The sequence below is a fragment of the Oncorhynchus gorbuscha genome, unplaced genomic scaffold (genome assembly GCF_021184085.1).
Source record: "Oncorhynchus gorbuscha isolate QuinsamMale2020 ecotype Even-year unplaced genomic scaffold, OgorEven_v1.0 Un_scaffold_1224, whole genome shotgun sequence".
Taxonomy (NCBI): Eukaryota; Metazoa; Chordata; class Actinopteri; order Salmoniformes; family Salmonidae; genus Oncorhynchus; species Oncorhynchus gorbuscha.
In genome coordinates this window covers 59,603-85,000 of record NW_025746064.1, presented here as the reverse complement: position 1 = coordinate 85,000, position 25,398 = coordinate 59,603, and the positions used below count along the sequence as shown (strand labels likewise).

General features: G+C 44.5%; 1 protein-coding gene across 2 annotated transcripts; it reads left to right on the top strand.

Annotated features, from left to right (window-relative positions):
* Positions 1-272: 272 nt before the first annotated feature.
* On the top strand, positions 273-19,393 carry nkpd1 (NTPase, KAP family P-loop domain containing 1). 2 transcript variants are annotated; one of them, XM_046336935.1, is made up of 13 exons: positions 273-496; positions 5,782-5,853; positions 7,243-7,371; positions 9,974-10,248; positions 11,125-11,289; positions 11,665-11,937; positions 12,221-12,436; positions 16,149-16,262; positions 16,551-16,973; positions 17,228-17,362; positions 17,454-17,555; positions 17,652-17,846; positions 18,209-19,393. In XM_046336935.1, the coding sequence occupies exons 2-13, from the start codon at positions 5,841-5,843 to the stop codon at positions 18,494-18,496; spliced, it is 2,328 nt and encodes a 775-aa protein (XP_046192891.1). In that variant the 5' UTR covers positions 273-496; positions 5,782-5,840; the 3' UTR covers positions 18,497-19,393. The 2 variants fall into 2 exon arrangements, with proteins under 2 accessions (XP_046192891.1, XP_046192892.1); XM_046336936.1 differs by lacking the exon at positions 5,782-5,853 and having other exon boundaries at positions 274-496.
* The last annotated feature ends 6,005 nt before the right edge of the window (positions 19,394-25,398 follow it).

Genomic DNA, 25,398 nt, shown 5'->3' with positions numbered 1-25,398 from the left:
AGAGAGAGCCCTACAGACAGACAGAATAGAGAGAGAGAGCCCTACAGACAGACCGAATAGAGAGAGAGAGAGCCCTACAGACAGACCGAATAGAGAGAGAGAGCCCTACAGACAGACCGAATAGAGAGAGAGGGAGAGAGAGTCCTACAGACAGACCGAATAGAGAGAGAGAGCCCTACAGACAGACCGAATAGAGAGAGAGAGCCCTACAGACAGACCGAAGAGAGAGAGCCCTATAGACAGAAGGAGAAATGATCTAGTGAATAATTAGCTTTTAGCTGATATCGGCATTGTAAAGCTGTACAGCGGGCAGGAAGTTAGCCAGGCAGGCCCTGGGCTAGGGGTGTAAAGTTCACCACACCTTAGCCATTGTAGAGGTGGGTAGCAGCATTCTCTCTGTGGATCCCTCTCTCAGTCACAACAAGACAACATCTATTGATCCTGTTCCTGATCCGTGTTAGGAGGAGGAGTGGGTTCTGAGACTTCCAACTGAAAGGTAAGACCTCTGTTTCATCTGATGGGTTTTGATTGGATACCGGGCATTGTAGTGTACCTCAGGTAGCTGAATTCTAAGTGGTTGCTCATGGTCAGTAAGCGCTATGCTATCTTATAAAGAACACACCCACCTTATCCTGGACACACCCACCTTATCCTGGACACACCCACTTTATCCTGGATACACCCACTTTATCCTGGCAAGTCCTACTAACTGCATGTACACTACACATAGCCTATTGGATGTATAGTAACTCAGTAACTCACTGGATGTATAGTAACTCAGAGGATGTATAGTAACTCAGTGGATGTATAGTAACTCCCTGGATGTATAGTAACTCAGTAACTCACTGGGTGTATAGTAACTCAGTAACTCAGTGGATGTATAGTAACTCAGTGGATGTATAGTAACTCAGTGGATGTATAGTAACTCCCTGGATGTATAGTAACTCAGTGGATGTACAGTAGCTCACTGGATGTATAGTAACTCACTGGATGTATAGTAACTAACTGGATGTATAGTAACTGAGTAACTCACTGGATGTATAGTAACTCACTGGATCTATAGTAACTCACTGGATCTATAGTAACTCAGTAACTCACTGGATCTATAGTAACTCAGTAACTCACTGGATGTATAGTAACTCACTGGATGTATAGTAACTCAGTGGATGTATAGGAACTCAGTAACTCACTGGATGTATAGTAACTCGCTGGATGTATAGTAACTCACTAACTCACTGGATGTATAGTAACTCAGTAACCCTCTGGATGTATAGTAACTCAGTAACTCACTGGGTGTATAGTAACTCAGTAACTCACTGGATATATAGTAACTTACTGGATGTATAGTAACTCAGTGGATGTATAGTAACTCACTGGATGTATAGTAACTTACTGGATGTATAGTAACTCACTGGATGTATAGTAACTCACTGGATTATAGGAACTCAGTAACTCACTGGATGTATAGTAACTCAGTAACTCACTGGATGTATAGGAACTCAGTAACTCACTGGATGTATAGTAACTCAGTAACTCACTGGGTGTATAGTAACTCAGTAACTCACTGGATGTATAGTAACTCACTGGATGTATAGTAACTCAGTAACTCACTGGATGTATAGTAACTCAGTAACTCACTGGATGTATAGTAACTCACTGGATGTATAGTAACTAACTGGATGTATAGTAACTCACTGGATGTATAGTAACTCACTGGATGTATAGTAACTCACTGGATGTATAGTAACTCACTGGATGTATAGGAACTCAGTAACTCACTGGATGTATAGTAACTCAGTAACTCACTGGATGTATAGTAACTCACTGGATGTATAGTAACTCAGTAACTCCCTGGATGTATAGTAACTCACTGGATGTATAGTAACTCACTGGATGTATAGTAACTCACTGGATGTATAGTAACTCAGTAACTCACTGGATGTATAGTAACTCACTGGATGTATAGTAACTCACTGGATGTATAGTAACTCACTGGATGTATAGTAACTCAGTAACTCACTGGATGTATAGTAACTCAGTAACTCACTGGATGTATAGTAACTCAGTAACTCACTGGATGTATAGTAACTCAGTAACTCACTGGATGTATAGTAACTCACTGGATGTATAGTAACTCACTGGATGTATAGTAACTCAGTAACTCACTGGATGTATAGTAACTCACTGGATGTATAGTAACTCACTGGATGTATAGTAACTCACTGGATGTAACTCAGTAACTCACTGGATGTATAGTAACTCACTGGATGTATAGTAACTCACTGGATGTATAGTAACTCAGTAACTCACTGGATGTATAGTAACTCACTGGATGTATAGTAACTCAGTAACTCACTCACTGTATAGTAACTCAGTAACTCACTGGATGTACTAGTAACTCACTGGATGTATAGTAACTCAGTAACTCACTGGATGTATATAACTCAGTAACTCACTGGATGTATAGTAACTCACTGGATGTATAGTAACTCACTGGATGTATAGTAACTCACTGGATGTATAGTAACTCACTGGATGTATAGTAACTCACTGGATGTATAGTAACTCAGTAACTCACTGGATGTATAGTAACTCAGTAACTCACTGGATGTATAGTAACTCACTAACTCACTGGATGTATAGGAACACACTGGATGTATAGTAACTCACTGGATGTATAGTAACTCAGTAACTCACTGGATGTATAGTAACTCAGTGGATGTATAGTAACTCACTGGATGTATAGTAACTCAGTAACTCACTGGATGTATAGTAACTCACTGGATGTATAGTAACTCACTGGATGTATAGTAACTCAGTAACTCACTGGATGTATAGTAACTCAGTAACTCACTGGATGTATAGTAACTCACTGGATGTATAGTAACTCAGTAACTCACTGGATGTATAGTAACTCAGTAACTCACTGGATGTATAGTAACTCACAGTAACTCACTGGATGTATAGTAACTCACTGGATGTATAGTAACTCAGTAACTCACTGGATGTATAGTAACTCACTGGATGTATAGTAACTCAGTAACTCACTGGATGTATAGTAACTCACTGGATGTATAGTAACTCACTGGATGTATAGTAACTCACTGGATCTATAGTAACTCAGTAACTCCCTGGATGGATAGTAACTTAGTAACTCACTGGATGTATAGTAACTCAGTAACTCCCTGGATGTATAGTAACTCACTGGATGTATAGGAACTCACTGGATTTATAGGAACTCACTGGATGTATAGTAACTCACTGGATGTATAGTAACTCAGTAACTCACTGGATGTATAGTAACTCACTGGATGTATAGTAACTCAGTAACTCACTGGATGTATAGTAACTCACTGGATGTATAGTAACTCACTGGATGTATAGTAACTCAGTAACTCACTGGATGTATAGTAACTCACTGGATGTATAGTAACTCACTGGATGTATAGTAACTCAGGAACTCACTGGATGTATAGTAACTCACTGGATGTATAGTAACTCACTGGATGTATAGTAAATCAGTAACTCACTGGATGTACAGTAACTCAGGAACTCACTGGATGTATAGTAACTCACTGGATGTATAGTAACTCACTGGATGTATAGTAACTCACTGGATGTATAGTAACTCACTGGATGTATAGTAACTCACTGGATGTATAGTAACTCACTGGATGTATAGTAACTCAGGAACTCACTGGATGTATAGTAACTCACTGGATGTACAGTAACTCAGGAACTCACTGGATGTATAGTAACTCACTGGATGTATAGTAACTCACTGGATGTATAGTAACTCACTGGATGTATAGTAACTCACTGGATGTATAGTAACTCAGTAACTCACTGGATGTATAGTAACTCAGTAACTCCCTGGATGTATAGTAACTCACTGGATGTATAGTAACTCACTGGATCTATAGTAACTCAGTAACTCCCTGGATGGATAGTAACTCAGTAACTCACTGGATGTATAGTAACTCACTGGATGTATAGGAACTCACTGGATTTATAGGAACTCACTGGATGTATAGTAACTCACTGGATGTATAGGAACTCACTGGATTTATAGGAACTCAGTAACTCCCTGGATGTATAGTAACTCCCTGGATGTATAGTAACTCACTGGATGTATAGTAACTCAGTAACTCACTGGATGTATAGTAACTCACTGGATGTATAGTAACTCACTGGATGTATAGTAACTCAGGAACTCACTAACTCACTGGATGTATAGTAACTCACTGGATGTATAGTAACTCACTGGATGTATAGTAACTCAGTAACTCACTGGATGTATAGTAACTCACTGGATGTATAGTAACTCAGTAACTCACTGGATGTATAGTAACTCAGTAACTCACTGGATGTATAGTAACTCAGTAACTCACTGGATGTATAGTAACTCACTGGATGTATAGTAACTCACTGGATGTATAGTAACTCACTGGATGTATAGTAACTCACTGGATGTATATAACTCACTGGAATGGAACTCAGTAACTCACTGGATGTATAGTAACTCAGGAACTCACTGGATGTATAGTAACTCACTGGATGTATAGTAACTCAGTAACTCACTGGATGTATAGTAACTCACTGGATGTATAGTAACTCACTGGATGTATAGTAACTCAGTAACTCACTGGATGTATAGTAACTCACTGGATGTATAGTAACTCACTGGATGTATAGTAACTCAGTAACTCACTGGATGTACAGTAACTCAGGAACTCACTGGATGTATAGTAACTCACTGGATGTACAGTAACTCAGGAACTCACTGGATGTATAGGAACTCACTGGACTGGATGTATAGTAACTCACTGGATGTATAGTAACTCACTGGATGTATAGTAACTCTGGATGTATAGTAACTCAGAACTCATAGTAACTCACTGGATGTATAGAACTCACTGGATGTATAGTAACTCACTGGATGTAACTCAGTAACTCACTGATGTATAGTAACTCAGTAACTCACTGGATGTACAGTAACTCAGGAACTCACTGGATGTATAGTAACTCACTGGATGTATAGTAACTCAGGAACTCACTGGATGTATAGTAACTCACTGGATGTACAATAACTCAGGAACTCACTGGATGTATAGTAACTCACTGGATGTATAGTAACTCACTGGATGTATAGTAACTCAGGAACTCACTGGATGTATAGGAACTCACTGGATTTATAGGAACTCAGTAACTCACTGGATGTATAGTAACTCAGTAACTCACTGGATGTATAGGAACTCAGTAACTCACTGGATGTATAGTAACTCAGTAACTCACTGGATGTATAGGAACTCACTGGATGTATAGTAACTCACTGGATGTATAGTAACTCACTGGATGTATAGTAAGTCTAAATAGCACCAGAATGACAGACACTGTGTACATTGAGGTGTATTTTGTCACCAAGTCATTTTATTTCTATATTATCTACTGCTTAAGTTGTGTTGTGATGCACTTTCTATATAACCCTGCTGTTGTATTAGTATTCAATTCCCCAACCCTCTTTCTCTCCCTCCCTCCCTCTCTCCTTTTCCCTCCCCCTTCTCATTCACCTCCACCCTCTCTCTCTCTCTCTCCCTCTCTTTTTCCCTCCCCTTCTCATTCACCTCCACCCCTCTCTCTCACTCTCTCTCTCTCTCCATCTCTTTTCTCTCCCCCTTCTCATTCACCTCCACCCTCTCTCTCTCTCTCTCTCTCTCTCTCTCTCTCTCCCTCCCTCTCTTTCACCTGAGGATTTGTAAGTGTTATTCTTGTCATTCACAGATCACAAACAGCCATACATTACCATTATTCTCTGGGTGCCGTTGGCAACAACCAATACAATGATAATAAAAGGTGAGCTCTCTCTTGAGAGAGAGATAATTGAGATTCCAGATTCCATTTCCTCCTCCAAATTGTTAGTTTCTAGGGTCCCTCACTCTCAGCCCCTCTCTGAGTTACCCTATAGACCAATTATGGCTGTGTGAACAGAATAGAACAGAACAGCACCTGAGTGTTTGCATAATGATGTACTGGGCCTGTTCTGTAGCAGCTGGAATACACAAACACAGGACAGTGTCCCAAATGGCACCCTATTCCCTATGTAGTGCACTACTTTAGACCAGGGCCCTATTCCCTATGTAGTGCACTACTTTGGACCAGGGCCCTATTCCCTATGTAGTGCACTACTTTGGACCAGGGCCCTATTCCCTATATAATGCACTACTTTAGACCAGAGCCCTATTCCCTATGTAGAGCACTACTTTGGACCAGGGCCCTATTCCCTATGTAGTGCACTACTTTGGACCAGAGCCCTATTCCCTATGTAGTGCACTACTTTGGACCAGAGCCCTATTCCCTATGTAGTGCACTACTTTGGACCAGGGCCCTATTCCCTATGTAGTGCACTACTTTGGACCAGAGCCCTATTCCCTATGTAGTGCACTACTTTGGACCAGAGCCCTATTCCCTATGTAGTGCACTACTTTGGACCAGAGCCCTATTCCCTATGTAGTGCACTACTTTGGACCAGAGCCCTATTCCCTATGTAGTGCACTACTTTGGACCAGAGCCCTATTCCCTATGTAGTGCACCTCTTTGGACCAGGGCCCTATTCCCTATGTTGTGCACTACTTTGGACCAGGGCCTCTATTCCCCCATAGGGTTCTGGTCAAAAGTAGTGCACTACATAGGGAATAGGGAGCCATTTCAGATGCAGTCATACTGTAGGTTTTAAAAAGAGGAAGTTGTGTGCAACTGGTATTAATTAGGACATTTGATAACGTTTATTATCCCAATGGAGGAAATGCATGTGGTCACATGCTTTAGTAATACCTATTTACAGTGGAGGTCACTCCCATCATTCAGAAAACACTGTCAATCATTAAAGAAATATCCGTTGGTATATGATTCATTAGTCCATTGCTGATATAGTCCCCAAAATGTTTTGCAGGTCAGCAATCACATTTTCAAAATATACAGTGGGGCAAAAAAGTATTTAGTCAGCCAACAATTGTGCAAGTTCTCCCACTTCAAAAGATGAGAAAGGCCTGTAATTTTCAATCAAATTTCCAAGATATATAACTTTCAAAATACAGAAATACAGCCGGTATTTTGGTACCTTTATTTTGATCTTGTAGATGTTTTGTTTGTAGTTTCCCACTACATTTTTAACTGCTTAACCGAACCTATCAAAGTGCCTGGAAGGAACGTCCTGTGTTACATTTATCTCTTTTGATTCTGTAGATTTGCCGTCGGATCACATCTATGCGTACGCTCTGTCCAAGACTCTGATTAAAGTGTCCTCTCCTGCTACAGTGGGCCTCTACTCATCATGTCAGAACCGCATCAACATGATCCTCAGATATATAGAGGGTAGGTAGACACCACATGATCCTGTCTCATAGAGGGTAGATACAACATGATCCTGTCTTATAGAGGGTAGGTAGACAACACATGATCCTGACTCATAGAGGGTAGGTAGACACCACATGATCCTGTCTTATAGAGGGTAGGTAGACACCACATGATCCTGTCTCATAGAGGGTATGTAGACAACACATGATCCTGTCTTATAGAGGGTAGGTAGCACCACATGATCCTGACTCATAGAGGGTATGTAGACACCACATGATCCTGTCTCATAGAGGGTAGGTAGACAACACATGATCCTGACTCATAGAGGGTAGGTAGACAACACATGATCCTGACTCATAGAGGGTAGGTAGACACCACATGATCCTGTCTTATAGAGGGTAGGTAGACAACACATGATCCTGTCTTATAGAGGGTAGGCAGACACCACATGATCCTGACTCATAGAGGGTAGGTAGACACCACATGATCCTGTCTCATAGAGGGTAGGTAGACACCACATGATCCTGTCTTATAGAGGGTAGGTAGACACCACATGATCCTGACTCATAGAGGGTAGGTAGACACCACATGATCCTGTCTTATAGAGGGTAGGTAGACACCACATGATCCTGACTCATAGAGGGTAGGTAGACACCACATGATCCTGTCTTATAGAGGGTAGACACCACATGATCCTGTCTTATAGAGGGTAGGTAGACACCACATGATCCTGACTCATAGAGGGTAGGTAGACACCACATGATCCTGACTCATAGAGGGTAGGTAGACACCACATGATCCTGTCTTATAGAGGGTAGGTAGACACCACATGATCCTGTCTTATAGAGGGTAGGTAGACACCACATGATCCTGACTCATAGAGGGTAGGTAGACACCACATGATCCTGTCTTATAGAGGGTAGACACCACATGATCCTGTCTTATAGAGGGTAGGTAGACACCACATGATCCTGACTCATAGAGGGTAGGTAGACACCACATGATCCTGACTCATAGAGGGTAGGTAGACACCACATGATCCTGTCTTATAGAGGGTAGACACCACATGATCCTGACTCATAGAGGGTAGGTAGACACCACATGATCCTGTCTTATAGAGGGTAGGTAAACACCACATGATCCTGTCTTATAGAGGGTAGGTAGACACCACATGATCCTGTCTCATAGAGGGTAGGTAGACACCACATGATCCTGTCTCATAGAGGGTAGGTAGACACCACATGATCCTGTCTCATAGAGGGTAGGTAGACACCACATGATCCTGTCTCATAGAGGGTAGATACAACATGATCCTGTCTCATAGAGTGTAGGTAGACACCACATGATCCTGTCTTATAGAGGGTAGGTAGACACCACATGATCCTGTCTCATAGAGGGTAGGTAGACACCACATGATCCTGTCTCATAGAGGGTAGGTAGACACCACATGATCCTGTCTCATAGAGGGTAGGTAGACACCACATGATCCTGTCTCATAGAGGGTAGGTAGACACCACATGATCCTGTTATATAGAGGGTAGATACAACACAATCCTTTCATATAGAGAGTAGACACCACATGATCCTGTCATATAGAGGGTAGACACCACATGATCCTGTCATGTAGAGGATAGATACACACAAGATGATCCTGTCATATAGAGGGTAGACACCACATGATCCTGTCATATAGAGGATAGATACACACAATATGATCCTGTCATATAGAGGATAGATACAATATGATCCTGTCATATAGAGGGTAGACACCACATGATCCTCTCTTATAGAAGGTAGACACCACATGATCCTGTCTCATAGAGGGTAGACACAACATGATCCTGTCATATAGAGGATAGATACAACATGATCCTGTCTCATAGAGGGTAGACACCACATGATCCTGTCTCATAGAGGGTAGGTAGACACAACATGATCCTGTCTCATAGAGGGTAGATATAACATGATCCTGTCTTATAGAGGGTAGATATAACATGATCCTGTCTCATAGAGGGTAGATATAACATGATCCTGTCTCATAGAGGGTAGGTAGACACAACATGATCCTGTCTCATAGAGGGTAGATACAACATGATCCTGTCTCATAGAGGGTAGGTAGACACCACATGATCCTGTCTCATAGAGGGTAGATATAACATGATCCTGTCTCATAGAGGGTAGGTAGACACCACATGATCCTGTCTCATAGAGGGTAGATATAACATGATCCTGTCTCATAGAGGGTAGATATAACATGATCATGTCTCATAGAGGGTAGATACAATATGATCCTGTCAGATACAACATGATCCTGTCTCATAGAGGGTAGATATAACATGATCCTGTCTCATAGAGGGTAGATATAACATGATCATGTCTCATAGAGGGTAGATACAACATGATCCTGTCATATATAGAGGATAGATACAACGACGATATTCATCTACGCAGGATGCTCAGCGTTAGAAAGTAGCCCTAACGCCCAGAGCTAGAATGAATATATCCTTATCTCACTGTTCTCTCTCTCTCTCTCTCTCTCTCTCTCTCTCTCTCTCTCTCTCTCTCTCTCTCTCTCTCTCTCTCTCTCTCTCTCTCTCTTGCTCGCTCGCTCCTTGACTAGTCCACATGGAGCAGGAGGCAGAGAGGAGGGAGCAGAGTTACCAGGGCAGGTCCAAGCCTCGTTCCGTCAAAGCCTCCATCACTGGTCTCCTAGCTCTGATCTGCAGGCTGCTGTTCTACCGACCCGTCTGGACCGAGGAGAACCAGCGACGGAAGAATGTCCGGTTCATCTATGTTCGGTTCTCCGCATGGCACTTCGCCGGGAGTGACCTCCTCTGGGCGGGGCTGGTGATGAGACTGTGCCTGGCACTGCAGGAGAGCTTCGGGAAACTTCAGGTGGGTTACCTAGAGGTTTGAGGTTAACTTCAGGTAGGTAGTCTAGAGGTTAGAGGTTAACTTCAGGTAGGTAGTCTAGAGGTTAGAGGTTAACTTCAGGTAGGTAGTCTAGAGGTTAGAGGTTAACTTCAGGTAAGTAACCTAGAGGTTAGAGGTTGACTTCAGGTAGGTGACCTAGAGGTTAGAGGTTAACTTCAGGTAAGTAACCTAGAGGTTAGAGGTTGACTTCAGGTAGGTGACCTAGAGGTTATAGGTTTACTTCAGGTAGGTGACCTAGAGGTTATAGGTTTACTTCAGGTAGGTGACCTAGAGGTTATAGGTTTACTTCAGGTAGGTGACCTAGAGGTTGACTTCCGGTAGGTGACCTAGAGATTATAGGTTGACTTCCGGTAGGTAACCTAGAGGTTAGAGGTATACTTCAGGTAGGTGACCTAGAGGTTGACTTCCGGTAGGTGACCTAGAGGTTATAGGTTGACTTCCGGTAGGTAACCTAGAGGTTAGAGATATACTTCAGGTAGGTGACCTAGAGGTTGACTTCCGGTAGGTGACCTAGAGGTTATAGGTTGACTTCCGGTAGGTAACCTAGAGGTTAGAGGTATACTTCAGGTAGGTGACCTAGAGGTTGACTTCCGGTAGGTAACCTAGAGGTTATAGGTTGACTTCCGGTAGGTAACCTAGAGGTTAGAGGTATACTTCAGGTAGGTGACCTAGAGGTTAGCGGTCTCCCTCATAAAATAGGTCCTTTGACCTCAACAGGACTTCCTGTATAAATAATGGTTAAATCCAATAAGAGGTGAGAGCTTTGTCAGTTCCAAACCCAGTTCTGACTGGAAACATCAAGATAACGGACAATAAAGTCTTCTTGTTGTTCTTCAGCTGGGTCTGTACCGCGTGGCGCAGCACGACGAGGAGGATGAGGTGAGGAAGAAGGTGATTGAAAACACATCGTCAGAGTGGAGATCTAAGAAGTTCTGCTGTTTCCCCCTCTGGTCCCTGGTCCTGGCCGTGCTGCTTGCTGCTCTCACAGTCCTCGTCTTTCTGGTGAGAATCAGGTTGTTAGAGGCTGCTTCCCAAATGACACCCTTTTGCCTTCAATGTGCACTACCTTGGAGTAAAAGTAGTGCACTATGTAGGGAACAGGGTTCCAACCAGGGATAGAACCATAGTAACAAGGTCCATTCATGTTCTAGTATCCCATAATATGTTTAGCGTAAACGAGGAAGAATTTTAAACAAAGGGACCAGTGAAGCAAGGTGATACAATATGACTACGAGTGAGGGAATCTTTGGTAGCATGAAACAGTTCACCAATCAGCATTAAGATTGAAAAGATAACACATTCATTGTGAATTTCAGTGAACAAGTCAGTGAACACGGAGTAGGACGTTGTCCTGACCTTGTGTTCCTGCACCTATAGGTGAAGTATGGCTTCCCGGAGTTTCCAGACGCACCTGAACTGGACGGACTGGGATCCGGAAACGGAACAGGAGAAGAAGAAGGTCCGAGTGAAGCCCAAAGAGGAGCCGGGATGTTGGAGGGCCTGGCGTTCGCTGTCTTCGGGCTTCCTGCAGCAGCAGCTATACGATTCATCTTCCAGATGGGAAAGAACCTGATCTTCAACCAGGACCTGAACGTCCGTAAGGCGCTGGACAACGAGAGGGTCAGCGGCCAACTGGGGTTCATGAACGAGGTGAGGGAGGATATAATGGCACCCTATTCCCTACAGAGTGCACTACTTTAGACCAGGGCCCTATGGCACCCTATTCCCTACATAGTACACTATTTTAGATCAATTCACCAACTTTTGACCAATGAAACAGCTCCCTAACCTGCTTTCTCCAACTTTTTATCTTTCTTTCTCTCTCACTCTCTCTATCACCTCTCTCTCACTCTCTCTATCACCTCTCTCTCTCTGTTTCTCTGCCTCTGTTTGTCTCTCTCTCTCTTTCTCTCTCTCTCCCTTCCTCTCCCAGGTGAGGAAGGAGATGTGGCTGTTGTCCAGGTTCATCCTGTTCATGGAGGTGTTTGAGCAGAGGAGGATCCGCGTGGTTCTGGAGATCACTAACCTGGACCGATGTGCTCCTAAGAAGATCGTTGGTGTCCTGGATGCTATCAGTATACTGCTCTCTGATGAGGAGTCCCCCTTTATCTCTCTGCTGGCAGTCAACCCTGAGGTCCTGGTTCAACAGGTACATATTGTTACATCAGTCAACCCTGAGGTCCTGGTTCAACAGGTACATATTGTTACATCAGTCAACCCTGAGGTCCTGGTTCAACAGGTACATATTGTTACATCAGTCAACCCTGAGGTCCTGATTCAACAGGTACATATTGTTACATCAGTCAACCCTGAGGTCCTGGTTCAACAGGTACATATTGTTACATCAGTCAACCCTGAGGTCCTGGTTCAACAGGTACATATTGTGGTATCAGTCAACCCTGAGGTCCTGGTTCAACAGGTACATATTGTGTTATCAGTCAACCCTGAGGTCCTGGTTCAACAGGTACATATTGTTACATCAGTCAACCCTGAGGTCCCGGTTCAGCAGGTAGACTAAGAGTCGTCAGATTGATTTCTATACATACGAACAACAATTTACAGACAGACGCATACAAACAATGGTCAGACCTGCATGCTCACATCCCCATCCCAGACCACACCCCCATCCCAGACCACACCCACACCCCGGACCACACCCCCATCCCGGACCACACCTGGATCCCAGACCACACCTGGATCCCAGACCACACCTGGATCCCGGACCACACCCCCATCCCAGACCACACCCCCATCCCAGACCACACCTGGATCCCAGACCACACCTGGATCCCCCCATCCCAGACCACACCTGGATCCCGGACCACACCCCCATCCGGACCACACCCCCATCCCTGACCACACCCCCATCCCTGACCACACCCCCATCCCGGACCACACCCCCATACCGGACCACACCCCCATCCCTTGTGCCTGCATCATTGTTTTCCACTTGGCCTTAAATTGTGCCAATTTGTTTTCTCGTCACCCATTCTATTTCAATAATAAATCATAAGATGTTTTCATTGTGTTAATGATGGCGGATCATTTGATTTCCACGTTCTTTTGAGTCGTTTTGTTCCCAAGATGAGTGATGAGAAGAGAATGGTCCAGCCCGTTGGGTATCCCCCTACACCCCATATGCCATGTCTTGAAATATGCAGACGGATTTCTACAGTTTTAATCAACAACAGCGGTCACAGAATTAAGCCCTGTGAAAGACGCTTTTTAAATTCCAGGGTTGAGTTCAGTACTAAACAGGAATAAGTATATACAGTATGGTAGTAATAATAATAATAATAATACAATCTGGGTAACTGTTGGGACCCTCATGATAAGAATAAGTCACAGACAGTAAAGTATATCCTCTATAGCAGTGGTTCCCAACTCCAGTCCTCCAGTGGTTCCCAACTCCAGTCCTCCAGTGGTTCCCAACTCCAGTCCTCCAGTGGTTCCCAACTCCAGTCTTCCAGTACCCAGTGGTTCCAGTACTCCAGTGGTTCCCTCCAGTCCTCCACTACCCCCAACAGTGGTTGGGAACCACTGTTTGGGGTACTAGATTACTGGAGTTGGGAACCACTGTTGGAGGACTGGAGGGAACCACTGTTGGGGTACTGGAGGACTGGAGGACTGGAGGACTGCAGGGAACCACTGTTGGGGTACTGGAGGACTGGAGGACTGGAGGACTGGAGGGAACCACTGTTAGGGTACTGGAGGACTGGAGGGAACCACTGTTGGGGTACTGGAGGACTGGAGGACTGGAGGGAACCACTGTTAGGGTACTGGAGGACTGGAGGGAACCACTGTTGGGGTACTGGAGGACTGGAGGGAACCACTGTTGGGGGACTGGAGGACTGGAGGACTGAAGGGAACCACTGTTAGGGTACTGGAGGACTGGAGGGATCCACTGTTGGGGGACTGGAGGACTGGAGGGAACCACTGTTGGGGTACTGGAGGACTGGAGGGAACCACTGGAGGACTGGAGGGAACCACTGTTGGGGTACTGGGGACTACTGGAGGACTGGAGGTACTGGGGAACCACTGTTACTGGGGTACTGGAGGACTGGAGGACTGGAGGGAACCACTGTTGGGGGACTGGAGGACTGGAGGGAACCACTGTTGGGGTACTGGAGGACTGGAACCACTGTTGGGGTACTGGAGGACTGGAGGGAACCACTGTTGGGGTACTGGAGGACTGGAGGGAACCACTGGAGGACTGGAGGACTGGAGGGAACCACTGTTGGGGTACTGGAGGACTGGAGGAACCACTGTTGGGGTACTGGAGGACTGGAGGACTGGAGGACTGGAGGGAACCACCACTGGAGGGAACCACTGTTGGGGTACTGGAGGACTGGAGGGAACCACTGTTGGGGTACTGGAGGACTGGAGGGATCCACTGTTGGGGTACTGGAGGACTGGAGGGAACCACTGTTGGGGTACTGGAGGACTGGAGGACTGGAGGAGGGAACCAGGGAACTGGAGGACTGTTGGGGTACTGGAGGACTGGAGGGAACCACTGTTGGGGTACTGGAGGACTGGAGGGATCCACTGTTGGGGTACTGGAGGACTGGAGGACTGGAGGACTGAAGGGAACCACTGTTGGGGTACTGGAGGACTGGAGGGAACCACTGTTGGGGTACTGGAGGACTGGAGGGATCCACTGTTGGGGTACTGGAGGACTGGAGGACTGGAGGACTGAAGGGAACCACTGTTGGGGTACTGGAGGACTGGAGGGAACCACTGTTGGGGTACTGGAGGACTGGAGGGAACCACTGTTGGGGTACTGGAGGACTGGAGGGATCCACTGTTGGGGTACTGGAGGACTGGAGGGAACCACTGTTGGGGTACTGGAGGACTGGAGGGAACCACTGTTGGGGTACTGGAGGACTGGAGGACTGGAGGGATCCACTGTTGGGGTACTGGAGGACTGGAGGGAACCACTGTTGGGGTACTGGAGGACTGGAGGACTGGAGGGATCCACTGTTGGGGTACTGGAGGACTGGAGGGAACCACTGTTGGGGTACTGGAGGACTGAAGGGAACCACTGTTGGGGTACTGGAGGACTGGAGGGAACCACTGTTGGGGTACTGGAGGACTGGAGGGAACCACTGTTGGGGTACTGGAGGACTGGAGGACTGGAGGGAACCACTGTTGGGGTACTGGAGGACTGGAGGGAACCACTGTTGGGGTACTGGAGGACTGGATGGAACCACTGTTGGGGTACTGGAGGGACTGGAGGGAACCACTGTTGGGGTACTGGAGGACTGGAGGGAACCACTGTTGAGGTACTGGAGGACTCGAGGGAACCACTGTTGGGGGACTGGAGGACTGGAGGGAACCACTGTTGGGGTACTGGAGGACTGGAGGGATCCACTGTTGGGGTACTGGAGGACTGGAGGGAACCACTGTTGGGGTACTGGAGGGAACCACTGTTGGGGTACTGGAGGACTGGAGGGAACCGCTGTTGGGGTACTGGAGGACTGGAGGACTGAAGGGAACCACTGTTGGGGTACTGGAGGACTGGAGGGAACCACTGTTGGGGTACTGGAGGACTGAAGGGAACCACTGTTGGGCTACTGGAGGACTGAAGGGAACCACTGTTGGGGTACTGGAGGACTGGAGGACTGAAGGGAACCACTGTTGGGGGATTGGAGGACTAGAGGGAACCACTGCTATAAGTGTATATCTTCCAGAGTTGCATACAAGAGGGAAAAATAGAGGTCTGGTCTTGAGAAAAGCCTCAGCACCGAAATGTTGACTATTTAAATGATTTACAGTGGAAGAAGGTGAATCAATATAATTAATATTATTTACAGTGGAAAAATGTGAATAGGGCAATAATGCAGTTTGTTTCTCTCCAACAGGTGAACGATGCAGACGGGTGCTTCAGTAAAGAAGACAGAGCCTATGCCTTCCTGAACCGCATCGTGACCCTGGCCTTCACCATACCGCCGCTCTGCCACACCTCCAAGCGCAAGGTGTTCTATATGAAATGGATACATTGTATCAAATCACTCAGCGTTTGCTGCCATTCATAATCTCTGTGATGCTTCCAAAATGTGTAAAAAAATATATATTCTCTCTCTCTCTCTCTCTCTGTCTCTCTCTCTCTCTCTGTCTCTCTCTCTCTCTCTCTCTCTTCTGCTCTCTGTTTCTCTCCGTCTCTCTCTCTCTGTCTCTCTCTCTCTCTCTCTCTCTCTCTCTCTCTCTCTCTCTGTCTCTCTCTCTCTCTTCTGCTCTCTGTTTCTCTCCGTCTCTCTCCCAAGGTGTTCTACAATATCGTTAGCGGACAATCAGAGATCACGGAAGAAGCCAAGGGTCATGGGTCAAAGGGGATCGAGCTGAGAGAGCTGGACCTGGGCAGCCCGAAGTCGTCCCTCTCCTGGATCGAGAGCAGCACCGAAACAAAGGAGACGTCAAGTATTCTGATGGAGGCCAGTATTCCTTTGATAGACAACAACCACATCAAGGAGGCGCACGTGGCGTTTGCGCTGAGTGAGGACGAGGCGGACAAGGCGATAGAATCTGCGCTGGAGAGCATCCTGTCCAGTAACAGAGGGAACCTCCACCACTACATCTCTGATGACACCATGTCCATGAGACGGGTCATCAACTCCATCAGGGTCACCGTGGTGCTCATGGAGGCTCTGAAGACTGAGCTGCCTCCGCCAGAGAACATCGCTGCCTGGGTGAGGGAGGGAGGGAGGGAGGGAGGGAGGGAGGGAGGTCATACAAATGATAAGATTAGAAAAACGTAATTCGGTTGGGGCGTCTGATATGTTTGTTGGCCTTTACTGAAAGCATTGTGGAGATAGAAAACATGGACTGGACTACCTGTAATGATCACGACATTAGAGTAAAACATGGAATGGAATTCTAAGCGACAGTTTGTAGTGTAATGAAAACATGGACTGGACTAACAGTAATGTTCACCACATTACAGGTTGTTCTTGCCAACCATTGGCCCTGTCGTCTCAGCTGGATCCTACAGTGTCTGGAGGACGAGCAGCAGAGAGCAGAGATCGACGACGCCGTCGGGACGGCGACAGTCGTCGACGAGTCCAAGGCTTTGTGGGAGGTCTGCTAAATGGCATATATTATTATAATTAGTCAAATTCCACATTATTATTTTATACATTACTAATGCGTTATTATATACATTATAATAGGTGTTCAGCGACTCGAGGATGGAGCTTCACATGATGAGGGAGGAGATCGAAGACCTGCTGGAGCAGGACGGAGATCCAGAGATGTTTGAGATGTTCCTCAAGGTGTGTGTTCCGTTTGCGCTCCTTCGTGACATATTTGAACCAGCGACCTGTGTTTGTGTGTGCATCTCTCCAACACTTCATCTTCCAATCTTCCAGGTGCATTTCCAGTTCAGGGTGAGGGACGCGGAGAGGTTCAAGCTGACCACGGTTAACCTGGATCATTCTATCAGGAGGGAGCTGGCCCGCATCAGAGGGACCACCGGACTGAAGAATTCTGGGTGGGGGAGGAACCTGGCTCCTCTCAACATCAGGACTGTTATCAACATGACCTCTGAGGACGTCTGCAAAGCGGTAGGGGGTTGGTTGTGTCCCACATGGCACCCTATTCCCTATTTAGTGCACTCCATTAGACCAGGGTCCATAGCCACCTTTAGATCTCAGATAAATACATTAATGATTTTTTTAAACCTTTATTTAACCAGGCAAGTCAGTTATTAATAAATTCTTATTTACAATGACTGTCTAGGAACAGTGGGTTAACTGCCTTGTTCAGGGGCAGAATGACAGATTTTTACCTTGTCAGCTTGGGGATTTGATCTAGCAACCTTTTGGTTACTAGTCCAACGCTCCAACCGCTAGGCTACCTGCCTCCCCAAACATGTTAAACTGAAATGTTCTTTCTATGTTCTGCATATTTCCAAATTCCCCAAAAGCTGGCGAGGATGAACCTCCCTAAGAAGTACGCAGACATCGTCCGTAGCAATGACCTCACCGGCCAGGCGCTGGTCTTCGGTGATCCCGACGACCTCAAACAGCTGCTCCAGATGACCTTTGGCGAGTGGACGACCTTCAGACTCCACTTCCTGGGTATCGGTGGGAGGCCCCAAGGTGGAGCCAAGGCCACGTCCCTAAACCCCAAACAACTGACCAATCAGCAGTCCAAACAACCTCATTTCGGTCCCCACAGCCACGGGTCAACATTAAATCTCTCTTTTTCTTGATGCCGTGGCGAGATGGAGATGCATGATAAACTGAATGGTCTGTGTATTGATGTGTAGTACCCATGAGAACCTACCTATCTATTGTGTAATGACAGTGAACTGCATTCCTCTGCCAGCTCCTGTCGAGCTTTCAGTTGCTCAAACCAGGGTAAAGTTCAAAGGAATGAAGTTCATTTAACTGGTTAATAGTTACTTAGATTACATTTTCTATTACATTTAGTTACATTTAACGGGTTAATAGTTACTTAGATTATATTTGAGATTACATTTTTCCACCACTAGGTGGCGCTGCCATTGGCTACATGTCAAAGGGACTTACTGTCAACCAACAAAATAAAATAACACACAGAACAATTTAACAATGAAAAAGTATAACAAAAAGGGTCTCTACTCATATTACAGAGGGGTAAAAGCTACAGATGAAATATGGGCCTGGGTAAGGCTGAAATGTCCTAAATATACAGACTTCTTCCAATTATTTATCAATTGTGCTTTTAGATACAGATGTCAATAATATGTCAACAATCCTACCAGTGGAGGCTGCTGAGAGGAGGACGGCTCATAATAATGTCTGGAACGGAGCGAATGGAACGGCATCAGACACCTGGAAACCATGGAAACCATGGAAACCATGTGTTTGGTGTATTTGATACCATTCCGTGGATTCCGCTCCAGTCAATACCATGAGCCTGTCCTCCCCAATTAAAGTGCCACCAACCTCCTGTGAAATCCATCCCCCATTAAATTGAGTGAAAATCCCCTAAAAAAATCCCCTAAGTGTAAAGGAATGAATAAGAATATGTACATTAAAAAAATATGAATGAGTGATGGTACCGAACGGCATAGGCAAAGATGCAGTGGATGGTATAGAGTACAGTATATACATATGAGATGAGTAATGTAGGGTATGTAAACATTAAAATGGCATTAGATGGCTTTATGGTACAGTGGATATACATACAGAGATGAGCTTTAGGGTATAAAGGTAAATCATCCAACAGCATTATGAGCTTTACCCTGGTTTAAGGTGGAATCACTCCAACAGCATTATGAGCTTTACCCTGGTTTAAGGTGGAATCACTCCAACAGCATTATGAGCTTTACCCTGGTTTAAGGTGGAATCACTCCAACAGCATTATGAGCTTTACCCTGGTTTAAGGTGGAATCACTCCAACAGCATTATGAGCTTTACCCTGGTTTAAGGTGGAATCACTCCAACAGCATTATGAGCTTTACCCTGGTTTAAGGTGGAATCACTCCAACAGCATTATGAGCTTTACCCTGGTTTAAGGTGGAATCACTCCAACAGCATTATGAACTTTACCCTGGTTTAAGGTGGAATCACTCCAACAGCATTATGAGCTTTACCCTGGTTTCATGTGGAATCACTCCAACACCACAATGCAGCATGTTTTAGTGAGACAGCCAATGCTAATTCTCTTGGGCTGAGTTCCAAATAGCTCCCAATTCCCTAAAGAATATATTTTGATTTAACATTTAATTTTTTTTACATTTTAGTCATTTAGCAGACGCTCTTATCCAGAGCGACTTACAAATTGGTGCATTCACCTTTGACATCCAGTGGAACAGTCACTCCAACAATAGTGCATCTAAATCTTAAAGGGGGGATACTTATCCATCCTAGGTATTCCTGGTAAAGAGGTGGGGTTTCAGGAGTCTCCAATGAAGCATGTTTGATTGACAGCCTGTCCTGGCTCTTGGGGGAGTTTGTTCCACCATTGGGGGGCCAGAGCAGCGAACAGTTTTTGGGCAATTTAACACTTGTTTGCTTCCATGTGTTATTTCATAGTGTTGATGTCTTAACTATTATTCTACAATGTAGAAAATAGTCCAAATAAAGAAAACCCCTTGAATGAGTGGGTGTGTCCAAACCTTTGACTGGTTCTGTTGATCTCTAACAAAGGGGTCGTGGAAAAGGTCTGTTGAAATGAATACTGTAGTGGTGTGAGAAAGGTAACAACGAGCTTCCTCTCTGGTTCCATTCCCCCAATAGTAACTGGGTCATTATTGGATGGTGAATGTCATGCTGTCCCTGGACTGTAGCACCATATAAAACAAATGACAAATACATTTATTTAACTGTTATTTAATAAGAAACCTATGTAAATCCTTTACACTGATAAACATATATTTGTACGGATTGTAGACAATACTGGTGCCTAGATAAATGGGCCTCTTCCAATGGTGACGTGTAGAGATCTAGTGACATGTTTTGACTAGATAAATGGGCCTCTTCCAATGGTGATGTGTAGAGATCTAGTGACATGTTTTGACTAGATAAATGAGCCTCTTCCAATGGTGTTGTGTAGAGATCTAGTGACATGTTTTGACTAGATAAATGAGCCTCTTCCAATGGTGATGTGTAGAGATCTAGTGACATGTTTTGACTAGATAAATGAGCCTCTTCCAATGGTGATGTGTAGAGATCTAGTGACATGTTTTGACTAGATAAATGGGCCTCTTCCAATGGTGACTAGAGATCTAGTGACATGTTTTGATGGGCCTCTTCCAAAGAGATCTAGTGACATGTTTTGAGTGACATGTTTTGACTAGATAAATGAGCCTCTTCCAATGGTGATGTGTAGAGATCTAGTGACATGTTTTGACTAGATAAATGAGTCTCTTCCAATGGTGATGTGCAGAGATCAATGTTTTGGATAAATGAGTCTCTTCCAATGGTGATGTGTAGAGATCTAGTGACATGAGCCTCTTCCAATGGTGATGTGTAGAGATCTAGTGACATGTTTTGACTAGATAAATGAGCCTCTTCCAATGGTGATGTGTAGAGATCTAGTGACTAGATAAATGAGCCTCTTCCAATGGTGATGTGTAGAGATGACATGTTTTGACTAGATAAAAGCCTCTTCCAATGGTGGATCTAGTGACATGTTTTTGATGTGTAGAGATCTAGTGACATGTTTTGACTAGATAAATGGGCCTCTTCCAATGGTGATGTGTAGAGATCTAGTGACATGTTTTGACTAGATAAATGAGCCTCTTCCAATGGTGATGTGTAGAGATCTAGTGACATGTTTTGACTAGATAAATGAGCCTCTTCCAATGGTGATGTGTAGAGATCTAGTGACATGTTTTGACTAGATAAATGAGCCTCTTCCAATGGTGATGTGTAGAGATCTAGTGACATGTTTTGACTAGATAAATGAGCCTCTTCCAATGGTGATGTGTAGAGATCTAGTGACATGTTTTGACTAGATAAATGATGGTGAAACTAGATAAATGGGCCTCTTCCAATGGTGATTGTAGAGATCTAGTGACATGTTTTGACTAGATAAATGAGCCTCTTCCAATGGTGATGTGTAGAGATCTAGTGATATGTTTTGACTAGATAAATGGGCCTCTTCCAATGGTGATGTGTAGAGATCTAGTGACATGTTTTGACTAGATAAATTAACATTATTTTGAATGCCATGAATTAAACAAAAACTTAGTATTTTCTGTATAGATAAACCCCCCACCAAAAAAAAGCATATTTTTTATTAGCAGATCAATTAAGTTCATTGAAGTTATCCAAATACGTGAATCATCAATGACTAACATAGTACATCTAGTTTTAAAACACATGTAGTCATTTCATAGCCTGTGTGTCATTAAACAAAAGTCATTTAGTAGTAAAACAAATGATCCACCCAGGACCAAGTTTATAAACCCCTGATTGAGCCGACACTCCCATCGAGAGCTACCCACAGCTCGTGGATTCATCTGAAGACAGCCAGGCGAGACAACAACACACCAGTCGTATCCCAACCATGTTATACAATACAATACAATACAAAATACCATATATAGTGCATTAGTAAAGTATTCAGACTCCTTGACGTTTTCCAAGTTTTGTTGTGTTTTTTCCCCCCTCACCAATCTCCACACAATACCCCATAATGACATCACAATACCCCATAATGACATCACAATACCCCATAATGACATCACAATACCCCATAATGACAAGACAAAAACATCCCATTTACATAAGTATTCAGACCCTTTACTCCGTACTTTGTTGAAGCACCTTTTGTCAGCGATTAAAGCCTCGCGTCTTCTTGGGTTTGACACTACAAGCTTGGCACACCTGTATTTGGGGAGTTTCTCCCATTTCTTCTCTGCAGATGCGCTCAAGTTTTGTCAGGTTGGGATGGGGAGCATCGCTGCACAGCTTTTTCAGGTGTCTCCAGAGATGCTCAATCGGGTTCAAGTCTGGGCTCTGGCTGGGCCACTCAAGGACATTCAGAGACATGTCCCGAAGCCACTACTGCATTGTCTTGGCTGTGTGTTTAGGGTCGTTGTCATGTTGGAAGTTGAACCTTCGCCCCCAGTCTGAGGTCCTGAGCGCTCTGGACCAGGTTCTCATCAATGATCTCTCTGTACTTTGCTCCCCATTCATCTTTCCCTCAATCCTGATTTCCTAGTCCCTGCCACTGAAAAACATCCCCACAGCATGCTGCTGCCACCACCATGCTTCACCATAGGGATGATTCCAGGTTTGCTCCAGACGTGACACTTGGCATTCAGGCCAAAGAGCTCAATCTTGGTTTCATCAGACCAGATAATTGTGTTTCTAAATGGTCTGAGAGTCCTTTAGGTGCCTTTCGGCAAACTTCAAGCAGGGTGTCATGTGCCTTTTACTGAGGAGTGGATTCTTTCAGCCACTCTACCATAAAGGCCTGAATGGTGGAGTGCTGTAAATAGCTCCAGAGAACTTATTTGTACTGCTTTTAATCTTTTTAATGAATTTATCTTAACACTTTGTTCGAGCTAGCTATTTCTGTAGGTAGCTATCACGTAAACACAATTTAATAATAATAAATTGGAAAAATGTTGTAAAACCTGTTTTTGCAATGTCATTATGGGGTATCGTGTTTAGACTGATGAGTAAAAAAACAACCAATTGAATCCATTTTAGAATAAGTCTGTAATATAACAGGAAGTGGAGGAAGGAAGGGGTCTGAATATGATAATAATATAATATTCCCAATGCAGTTTATTTATCAACGTTCTTAATATTAAGTCGATTGCTTCGCTTTACAACAGGAGTAGCCTACATACACGGCCGTCATGAAAATGAACTGCGGGAAAAACACGACATATAATTCAAACGTTATTTAGTACATGTAAAAGATAAGATTAACTTCAGAAAATGTCTATTGATTTGACAATATTGTCACTTGTGAACAATGTATTATCACTTGTGAATGGTGTCCAGAGTATACAGTCTAAAGCAAGAATCAGCGCATGCATTTTTTTCCCCAAATCATAGTCGCACGCATCATGTAGCATAGCTCATAGCCCTATATGTTTTAATAAGGTTTATATCATAACTAAAAATGTCCAAATAACACCAAACGTAGCCTATAGACTAGGACCCCTGGAACACGGTTAGAGAGCACAGAGCCTAGTGAAAACGTGTTCTTTAAAGCCAAGTCATTGAGCCTACAGAGCCTAGTGAAAACGTGTTCTTTAAAGCCAAGTCATTGAGCCTACAGAGCCTAGTGAAAACGTGTTCTTTAAAGCCAAGTCATTGAGCCTACAGAGCCTAGTGAAAACATGTTCTTTAAAGCCAAGTCATTGAGCCTACAGAGCCTAGTGAAAACATGTTCTTTAAAGCCAAGTCATTGAGCCTACAGAGCCTAGTGAAAACATGTTCTTTAAAGCCAAGTCATTGAGCCTACAGAGCCAAGTCATTGAGTGAAAACGTGTTCTTTAAAGCCAAGTCATTGAGCCTACAGAGCCTAGTGAAAACATGTTCTTTAAAGCCAATCATTCTTTGAAAGCATGTTCTTTAAAAAGTCATTGAGCCTACAGAGCCTAGTGAAAACATGTTCTTTGAAAAATGCCAAGTCATTGAGCCTACAGAGCCTAGTGAAAACATGTTCTTTAAAGCCAAGTCATTGAGCCTACAGAGCCTAGTGAAAACATGTTCTTTAAAGCCAAGTCATTGAGCCTACAGAGCCTAGTGAAAACATGTTCTTATAAGCCCAGTCATTGAGTTGACTGGCCACTATGTTAAAGAGGATCCCAGCTGTCTCTAGGACATGAATCCTATGTCCTAACCGGTGTAGCCTATCAGACATACATAGGTGACCTCCAACTTTGGGGAAGCCGATTTTCACCATAAAAACGCACCTTCGTATTAAAGCATTCTATGCATTATTACATTTGTAGACTTATGTAAAATAGCTTATTATTGGTAATGCTATGAGTAGATTGGATAGTCATAATTCTGACTAATAATATCACTCAATCACTGCTGGCAAAAAAGACCATTCAATGCATGGCTGAGCGCGTATAGCGTAGAGCAGGCCCGGGCTATAACAGATACGGCCCGGGCTATAAGAGGTACAGCGAAGGTACAGCGAAGTGGTAGGCCACACAAGCTCACAGAACAGGACCGCCGAGTGCTGAAGCGTGCAACACTCACCGCCGACTTCCAAACTGTCTCTGGAAGCAACTTCGACACAAGAACTGTTCGTCGGGAGCTTCATGAAATGGGTTTCCATGGCCGAGCAGCCGCACACAAGCCAAAGATCACCATGCGCAGTGCTAAGCGTCAGCTGGTGTAAAGCTCGCCGCCATAGGACACCGTGTTCTCTGGAGTGATGAATCAGGCCTAACCATCTGGCAGTCCGACGGACAAATCAGGGTTTGGTAGATGCCAGGAGAACGCTACCTGCCTCAATGCATAGGGCCAACTGACAAGTGTGGTGGAGGAGGAATAATGGTCTGGGGCTGTTTTTCATGGTTTGGGCCCCTTAGTTACAGTGAAGGGAAATCTTAATGCAGCAGGCAATGACATTCTAGACGATTCTGTGCTTCCAACTTTGGGGCCACAGTTTGGGGTGGCCCTTTCCTGTTTCAACATGACAATG